We start from the raw sequence: 10,465 nt of genomic DNA on the forward strand, positions 1-10,465 counted from the left end.
GGACAGTCTCTCGAATAGGCGAGTCTCGCATTCGACCATGCGCCCCGCCCCCCCCCCATTCAGTGTTATTTAGGGTACGCATATGCGTGTTCCAACCGACCCCCCTTTTCAGCAAAAGTCCGGTGTGTAAAGTCAATACGGCTCGACCTTTTTCTTTTGTATACGAGCCTTTTTCAGCACCCCCCCCCCCCTTTTTTCAGCAAAAGTCCGGTGTGTAAAGTCAATACGGGTCGACCTTTTTCTTTTGTTACGAAAAGGACATTTTGGCAACACGCATGGGGTCCGTCCGTTCTCGGAGTGGGGGGGGGGCCGGGCCATGCGCCTGGCCATTACTGATGAACACAGTAGTGGTCTAAGTGTAAGATCTTGCTAGAAATTGAATTATTATTATTATTATACATAATGTATAGCTGTACAATGTAACATCATGATATCTCAAGAATTAAACATGCCCTTCTCGTGAAATATAAGCTACCTCACAATAATTTTTACTATAGATTTATCACTTTGGTTTAACTTTAGAATACCCCACCAAAACGTAGTATCTCCGTTGGTCGGCCGGAGAGGTGCACGTAAAGCTCCTGATCTTTTGCACGAATATGGGCCAATATTGTTCACAATCATGAATTATTTATTGTATAACCATTTGGTTGACGATCAGCCCTGCATGAAGTCTTTCGTCTTCTTTGTCTGTTGTAAGGGGGAAAATAATTCGTTTAATACAATTATGGAAATGCAAGCATTACTTTAAACAAACAGACCTTTGTTATTTCTGGCTCATTTTCCTGATTGAGGTGTCACTGATATGAAAGGGCAGAAAATGAAAACGAAAATTATCGATGTTTTATCATAACTTAATCACAATTATAATTAATAAATGACACATATTTGTGAAGCTTAGATCCTCCTCTTGTATTTGATGCAACTGATATGATGCATATTTCACGCATTAGTGATAAAAAACAATTTGAAGAAAGGATACTTAAAAAGTCATTTGGCGAACGGTATCTGAATTTTAAAGAGAAAAATCACATTCTTAGATTATTTTAATATTCTTTAAAATTATTATAGCCACTAAATAATTATGTCATTATGAGATCATATGGAAGGACACTATATAAATTATGTTAGTTTAGTTGAAGACAAAATCATCACCCGACATTTGACGATTCTAAAAGTAACCTTGCTCGCACCTTAACGATTTTTTCTTCTAAATTAAAACATTATGCTATGGAACTGATTGTGTGTTTAATCCTTTTTGTTCCTTTTCTTAGTTCATACCTTGTAAACGATATGGGTTTACACATGGACCCTTAATTCTTAAGACAGCGAGAAAGAGAGAGAAAAAAGAATGACTGTGCCTGGAAATTACACACATCGATTTCCGATTTCCGATCCCCGTCAGTCATACCATAATATACGGACTGACACACTCTTTATGATATGATGTCACTGTTTGACTATGATGACTCATACGCCTGGGCTTGTAACAAGAGTTACAGAAGAGAGAAGAACAAATTCGAAAGAGACGTTCTGAAAGGAGACGCACCCTGCCTAAAATCATTTGTAATGCAGTTCACGCTGGTCGGTTTTACATAGAAAAATCAGACTATGTACCCTGATTGTAACCTGAGGTGCGTGGGTGATTAGAAGCTCAAAAACCTGTTTGTCGAATAGATTCTTTAGAGTAAATTTACTATAGAAAACTATGTGAAGTGTAAGCATGTCCAAATATGGGTATTATTTCGTTCCGCTTCGATACGACCATTCCTCGCTAATATAATATCCGAGAACACACAGACAGACATATAACTGAAGTGAAAAATGGAAGCAATATTTTAGCTTTCCTTTATGACACATTACCTGACATGAGGCCCACCGTCCGTAAGAAGATGTCAGTTTTATATAAACAGTGTGTCCCAGAAAAAACGAAACCGAGAATTATCGATGTTTTATCATAACTTAATCACATTTATAATTGATAAATGACACATACTTGGAAAGCTTAGATCCTCTTTTCTCATTTGATGCAACTCATATAATACATATTTCACGCATGAGTGATTAAAATGAATTTGAAGAGAGGAAACCAAAAAGTCATTTGGTGAATTTCAAAGAGAAAATCACATTTCTAGAAAGTTGAGTTTCTGCCCGTTCATATGACACCCCAATCAGGAAAAATAAGCAAGGAATGACAAAGTTCTGTTTGTTTAAAGTAGTGCTTGCATTTTCATAGTTTTATCAAACGAATTCGTTTTCACTGGGTGCCTGCCGTAGCAACAAACAGAGTTGACAAAAGACTTAACTCCATTTCGTTGACAATCAGCCGTAGACGAAAGACTTCATGCATTTTGATGTTTGCTTTTACCATCGTACAAAATCTGTAATTCGGCTTTCGAGCCGCGATTGATTTGTTATTGCAATAAACCATTACTACTCCTACTACTGTTAATGTCAATGAATTTAAGGACTTTCGTCCCCTTTTGCATGTTGTATAATAAGGCCTTGTGTCAATTGTGACTATACAATTATGTTACCAGAGCCAAAATGCCTCATCCTTGCCCAGGTATAGACGTAAAAAACTTAAGAAACTGAAAACATGCTTATGTGGGTATAGGCCACTTTCTCATCATTACCACAATACTAATAACATTTAGTCCAACATTTATACAAATTTGTAATGATTATTACTAAGGATTAGGGTTTCTGCAATATATTCATGGATTGTATGTTACTCTATTCCGATGAGCTTTTATAGTGGTGATTGCTTGGATCAACTTAATTTAGAGGTAACGAGTCAAAAATTCATATTATACTCACTATTTGCCTTGTTCCTGCTAACTGCAAAATGATTTGTGGACTAAACAGCGTCGAGTCGTCTCCTCGGTATTATTTATCAAAAAATAGCCGAGCTAAAAGGATTCACACATATCCTTCCCCAGTAAAAAAAATAATAATAACTGGCAACAAGTTACATAAAAGGTCTATTCTAGAAGCGTCTCTCTCGCAAGATAAGAAGAGCGTGTGTTTATATGTAATGATTCCGGTTTGACAGACGCAAAACATGCACTGTGTCGAAGAAAATGTTATACAAATCAATCTAATGCAGATTCCCTTTGCTTAAATGTGCTTCCTTCTACCAGATCTCCATGTAGAAGTGGCGGATAACCCGCATAAGAGAAACACAAAGACAAGTAAGATATTTCATACGGCTGTGCTTGTAACAAGGGTAACAGATTAAGAAAGAAGAAAAAAAACATTTGCAAAACATTCTGAAAGGAAACGTACCTTGCTTGAAATCTTTTGTGATGATGTTCAGGAGCGTGGGTGCTTAGAAGCTCGGAAACATGTTTGTCGAGTAAATTTACAATGGAAAAATATTGGCAATGTAAGCATGTACAAATACGGGTATTACTTATTTCCGCTTTGATACAAACATTCCTCGCCAATATAATATACGAAAAAACTCAGGCAGACACAAAAGTTATAACTGAAGTGAAAAATGAAAACGATATTTTAGGCTTATGTTTATGACGCGTTTCTCGACATTCAGGTCCACACATCAACATCCTTAAGAAGATTTCACTTATATACTTGTAATATAATGTATTTCATGAAATAAGTGAACATCTAACATGTAAATACTAAACTACATTCATGCCTTTCGCTATGGTACGCTTTAGTTCAGCCTAAAAGGGATTTAACCGTTAAGCTGATGTTGAACAGATTTAATGTCATATGCCGAGCTCAAAGGTTTCTTTATAGAAAAGACACTACTACTGATTTATTTTAATTCGATTTGATAAAAGAAGAATGGCCAGATGCTTGAATGAACATAATGTATTGATGCATACAAGCAATTCAATCGTAAAGTACAATATTAGTTTCGTAGTCTGATAATTAAAAAAACGGAGAGGGGTATGTCAGGACAAGAACTACCATAAAGACAAGAGGACTCACGATGTTAAGTTACATGTGCATAAAAGAACAAAATGAAAGAACAATCATATTCACATGTTCACATTCAATTTGTTCACATCAATGATAAACAAATATAGTCTAACACATTTGTCTGGTTTTAAATACCAATAGAATGAATGTAACTTTACCATCAACCAATTAATCTAATAATAAAGAATTTCGGCCTTTTAAAATTATAATAAACTATTTGTCCAAAACTAATCAGTCTCTACAAATATTAATCAACTGTTTCCACATCAGTAACTCTTTAATATCCAATTTCAAATGTTAATCCCTTATCTCATTTAGAATTCAAGTAACGATGCAAAAAAGTAGATGTTACAACAACTTACAAATACAACTCTTAACTCTTGTCAAGATACGTTGTGTACTCCTCTTACATGTGCATCTTGATTTATCCAACTTTAATAAAGTACTGATGAAGTGCATTCCCTGTGAAATATAAAGATTTTTTTAATCTCATGAATAACACAATATATCGTCCTTGTTTTCACGAAGTGACGGTAGTGAGGAAAATCGTAACGCAAAGTGAATGCAATTTTTTTTCACTACCGTCACTTCGTGAAAACAGCGACGATATATACAGGTTCACATGTATATTTGGCTATCCTGACTCGCCCAACCAAACTCTTACTCAATACCCCGCGTTGCTCAGTGGTATACGAAACACTCCTGGATGCAGTGATAATGAGGAATATACAGCACGACCCTAATGAATATGCAATACAGTGCACAAGATTGTATTGATACACCTATCTTTGGAGCTTTCTGTCCAATCCTCTGGTTATAATTAACCAAAATCAATGAGTACAAATGTCTAGTGTAGCGTATGAGAGGAGGGGGGGGGGCTTTGGCAGGACGCAGAACACCAAGCCACACACAAAGGAGTAGTGTGAGTCATACTTTGTACAATGATGAATGACGTATGTCAATAGATGAGAACAGAAAGAAAAAACCCTGCAAATACAAAGCAGGGAAACAATGCACCATAACAAAATGATAATTGATTATAATATAAATGTTCAACATCATCTGTTATCTGACTCGTACACCAAATTACACCTTTAAAAAAAACATTTATAGGTACAAGTATTAACATTTAAAAAACAACCATACAAACACATGACTCTTCTATCACAAATAAATAAATCCAACTGTTTAATCCTATCAAACAGTCATTAATATAACTGGGCAATCCTGACTGATTCGCCCAACTAAGGTTTAACCAGAACCACAGTGTTTAGATGTAGCCTCACACCTTGCTGTTCTATCCAGTCACTCTTCTGGAATTATATTATATGTAGCAAAACAACATTACCCTACGAGTGCGAGTACTAATTCCTTCTATATAATAGTAAACTACAATATATTTAATAACAATATCTGAAATGTATTTTGCATCCACAAAAACATAAAAATCGTTAAAGTCGTGTCATATAAAATAACCGAATAATTACAACGTTTGCTGAATTTGCACAACTGATGAAGTGATAATGAAATGACATCATACAGTGTATTTAGTATAAATGACATAGTCGATATTCCGGATACCCTTCTAGTATAACTGCGGCTATTAATACATATTTCTCCACAATTTAATCACAGAACGACAATTTACATCTTCTACAAAGACAAACAATGAATCAACAATGGAAAGAAATAATAATGTAACAATGCACTATTAACAATGACTCATACTCCTACTAGTGAGCATCTATACAAAATAATTAAATACTACATCAACATTGCTATACAATTGATGATTAACTACTTATACTTTTGTTTACATGAAAACGAAAGTACAATTATAACCATCGTCTTTTATCAACATATTCACATACAAATAATAAATTATACCTGGAGTACCCTCCGCTGTGATCAAGCTCAACAACTCATAACTGATGGGAGTCACTGAACACGGGTCTCTATACACAGCAACAACATCTCTTATTACTGCCAACCCCTTAAATATTTAAGACATACATATCAATTACTTGTGTATAGTATAGTATAAGGCCCCGCTTAACGTTTTTCAAAGTGGGGTCTAGGGGCAGAGCCCCCGAAGCTCGAGGGGTATTAGCATCAGTGGCGGATCTAGGAATGTCTTACAATGAGACTTTGTTGTGGCTCTGGGTACTTTGATTACACTGACCCATTATTTTTCAAATTGAGAACTTTGAAAGTTACTGATATTCATTTTATGCAAATTGCAGTGTACATTTACCGACTTAAAAACAAAGAACTGCCTTTATCATTTTGTAACGGTTTTACTCTTAATATACACATTCACAACTACCCAACCAGACATTCTTCTGATTTCCATTTGTTTACGCCAAACATGGGGGGGGGGCGATCCCGGAGGGGGACGAAGTGGGGGCAAGTCCCCCCTCAATTTGTTTAGGAGGATCGTTCCCCCCCCCCCCTCAAAATTTGAAAAAGTGCCCCAAAAATGTTTAGCAAATACTGACTAAGACTGCAACACACTTTTATGCTCTGAAGGGCCCAACAGTGCAGAGTTTAGACAAATAAAAATGCAAAAATCTTCTCACTCGGTAGCTATGCTCCCTCGCATAACATCCTTTAAAATGTACAAATACATACCGAGAAAAGTGTAGTGTGAAAAAAAGTTTTTTTTTATTTTTTATACAGTATAGTTATAGTTTTGCTAAGGAATACAACCAAAACTTCAAGAACCTGTGAGGGGGTAGTCCCTTCGGTCACCTTCACCCTTCTCATTCACTATGCTCCCTCGCACTTGCGTATTGATAGGGGGGTCTGCGGAAAGTTCCCCCTCCCCCCTCCCAAAATAAAATTCAAACGTGGTTTATTTTCAAATTCGATACTAGTGATTTACAAATGTGCTGAAATTGCATTTTCCCTGAGCTTCCGGGGGCTCTGTCTATGCGAGCCCCTGGTTGCTCGTCTGACCGTAATTCAATGCCTAAAACCACTGAGTTTCATGGGGCTCCGCCTCTTGACTCCCCACCGCCGGGGCTTTGCCCCGGGACCCCACGCTTTTTGCTCATTACGCCACTGCTCCCTCGTCCCTCGCATATACAACGTATCACGACGTGACAGATCACTTTTCTCTAACTTCTAACCAATCAGAAAGCCTCGTTTTTTCAGGAAATGCCGGTGGACATAAATGCGCCAAATGTGGTTCTCAATTTGCTAAAGATCCCTACTCTTAAAGGGGGTAGAAAAAAAATTACGTCATATTACTCCAGGAAGTGCCTAAAAATTCGTCTAATGTGGTTCTAAAATTGCAAATGCTTCCTACTCTGGGAGGGGGTCAGAGCCCCCTACCAGCCCCACCCCCGCTTGGTCGCTCCGCTCCCTCGCCGCTAAAGCACAAATTTGCATGGGGTGAAATATATTATTAAAATGATGAAGCGGCAGAGCGAGGCTTTAGCGCAAATCTGTGCATGCTCAGCCCGAGTGGTGGGTAGCATGTTATTTCCCAGCAGTGCTTGTCGCAGTAGCTTCCTGAAAGGATTTTTTTTTACTAGTGTTACTGTTAGTGGCCACTATGAGGCACATTAGTGACTATACAACAAATATACTCTTCGTGGCTATTTGGGAATGTGTCAGTTCGCAACAGAAATGGAGAAACGCTAATTTTGTTGAAAATCATGTGATATCACGAATATTTATAAATCACTTTTAGGGAATGTAAAATATGTTATTTGGGGGGCTAGCGCCTCCCCAAGAGCCACCCTCTAATTTTCGCAAGTGAACCGTAGTCGTGGATCGAGAATTATTAGGTGACCAACTAGTCGGATTTGCGAATCTCCGGGGGATTACGGGAAGACATTGGAGAAAATCATCCTCGCTTTCGCTAGCTTCCTGAGAACCTTGGTCAGAATCATCCTCGCTTTCGCTAGCGTCCCAGTTGAGAGTACCTAGGTCAAGGTCATTCTCATCAGATGGGCGAAATCGGGTGTTCTCAATTACTTCTTGCGTTATGGGCGGGTCGTTGAGGTCTTTCTCCAATTCCTGTTTCAGACCTGTGAATTCCATGTAAAGTAATTTTAGTGCATCAGAGTCTGAAACCTTACCAGTACTAGTGCTTGCATTGCCCTCTTGTTCCATAAGAGTGCACTTTACATTCATATTCTGCAATGAATGTTTCTGGCGTCCAATGAAATCTGTCATTACCTTGCCAGATTTTGTGCGAATGTCATTGATTTGTTTTGATAGTCTTTCCTTGTGTCTTAGAAGAATCTCTGACTTTTTACGAAAGGATCCATCTACTTCTCTCTCTAGATTCTCCAGATGAGAATACATATAACGCATTTGTTGCTCAGCATTGGTAACAGACTTTTTGATCTGTGCTTTCTTCTTCTCACTTTTTTGAATGACAGACTTTCTTTCCTTTTTCAACTCTGCTTCCAACTCTTCCTTCTTCTTAAACATGTGACCCTGATGTTTATCAAACAAACAAGTCAGACAGATGAATTCCTTGCAAACCGCACACAGAATGTCTTTGTAGACTTGACTGTGCAGTGCACATAACTCTGATTTTCCATTGACCTTAAGATGTACATGTAATTCTTCCTCGAGGCCTTTTACAGAGAAATTGGGTGCAAGTCCTGCGACTCTATTTTTGTCCAGTTTGGTGCGTTTCTTACAAACCGGACACTCCATGAAATCTTGACCTCGGTGATGTGAATCGTATTTGTCCAGACAGACCTTGCAGAATGTATGTCCACAGGCGAGGAGGGTCGGGGCTTTGAAGGCATCGAGACAAAGTGGACATGCCAGACTTTCAGGCACCTGTAGTGCTATCTTTTTAGCCATAGTACAGTCAGTCAAAGATGCATAAACTTAGCGAAAAAACGTAGGCAAGAAAGTTCAGCTACTTAATACAAGCACAAAAAGTCAAGGGCAGAAATGGAAACGTCAATATGTCTGAAATGAAAAAAAGGAAAACAAACTATACTTTTTGTTGCAAATTATTGGAATTTGAGCGCGTACGTCTCTTATCTCTTTACTTGCTAAAAAAAATTAAAATCCAAGACCTAAACTGTCCCATTATTTTTATTGATTTGCACGTGTGTTAACAATTAGTGACGATACCATTGCTGAATGCCCATTGTCAGTTCAAACTGGAAGGCTGCCATAGCCTGTGTCGAAACGTGGGCTAAGTCATGGGGGGGGGGGGCAGTCTGTAATCAGATATTTTTTTTGTCACATCATCCTTTTAAGAAATTCAAAATTCAAAGCTTCAGTCATCCAAATCCCCCGAAAAATGATATGTTACGCTACCTCGCTGTCAAATAAAAGTATAATTCGGGCTCCACGATCGTTGCGGCGTTGCCCACATATATATGGAGGTATTCACTTGGCCGCCTTTATCATCCCGCTTCCAAATTTTGCGAGCGATTTCCTCATAAAATTACGAACTCTCTAGGTTTCTAATATACGGCTTACATAAAATCAAAGTCATATTCGATCAATTTATGTTTATATAACCGAATGTTCCCGTGTTACTCCTAGATATGTCTTGCGGCACCCTACTTGAAAGACGCCGTACCAGATGTCAAGGTATCTGGGGGCAGATTGACCAAGCCGGGAGGCCAAATAGTCCCTGCCCCTGTACAGAAAATGATGATGATAAAGATGATTGTATGGCGCCATATATCTGTTTAAAAAATATTCAAAATCCATACTCTCTTTGTCTTTTTTTCCCGTATGTCTTCTATCTTTCACTCCTATCTCCATTTCTTTTTCTTCTCTGCTGTACACTACATCAATGACGCAGATGATTATGATCACCCAAAAGCATGTTTCGAGAATTTGATAAACAATTTTACCAGGGAGATGTGAGGTTTCTTCAGCTAACATCTACTTGTGATTACTGTTTGATACCTTGTCAACTATTTATATGAGTAGTAATCGTGTAGACCCTATTGTGCCTTGACTAAACTTGACCGACTATATTACATAAAACATGTCCTCAGTAAATAAACTGGAAGTGAACTTTTTGTCGACCACGTAAACTTAGTCTGTTGTTGAAATATTAACAGAAATACTTACCCATGAGTGTGTACCATATATATATTTCAATAAACAACTGTATATATATTTGTTTATGTTTTTTCATTTAACCATCCCTATATAGCAATATACATGAACATGAAATGGTCGAGTATATATCATATGCTACTCCTCCATCAGAACTAGTGTATGTACAGAAGTTGACACAATTTTCGCGCATATTGATTTAGAACTAAAATATGCAATACGCTGTGAGATAAATCTTTACAATTATTCAGTATCTGTTACCTCAACCTTCAAACGTGTGCTTCTAACAAAATACCGAACGATATTTTTCCAGCTATTTATATCTACATGCAACCAAATTATAATATCGACAGAACTGATTGCTCAATAACCTACGTGAACTAATGCCTCTGGGCATTTCCAAGCCCCAAACTTGACTATAAAATTTAACAATAAATACTGTTTTATGGCTGTTACA

The 10,465-nt window shown here is 37.6% G+C and overlaps 1 protein-coding gene across 1 annotated transcript; it reads right to left on the bottom strand.

The window, feature by feature from the left end:
* Positions 1-657: 657 nt before the first annotated feature.
* Positions 658-8,781, bottom strand: LOC115927643 (tripartite motif-containing 13-like). Its single transcript, XM_030993765.1, has 2 exons — positions 7,786-8,781; positions 658-690 (listed from the first exon to the last, which is right to left on the bottom strand). Exons 1-2 carry the CDS (start codon positions 8,779-8,781, stop codon positions 658-660), a joined length of 1,029 nt encoding a protein of 342 aa, XP_030849625.1.
* Between the last annotated feature and the right edge of the window lie 1,684 nt (positions 8,782-10,465).

Source organism: Strongylocentrotus purpuratus, unplaced genomic scaffold, assembly GCF_000002235.5.
Source record: "Strongylocentrotus purpuratus isolate Spur 01 unplaced genomic scaffold, Spur_5.0 spur5_scaffold_20, whole genome shotgun sequence".
NCBI classification, from domain to species: Eukaryota; Metazoa; Echinodermata; class Echinoidea; order Camarodonta; family Strongylocentrotidae; genus Strongylocentrotus; species Strongylocentrotus purpuratus.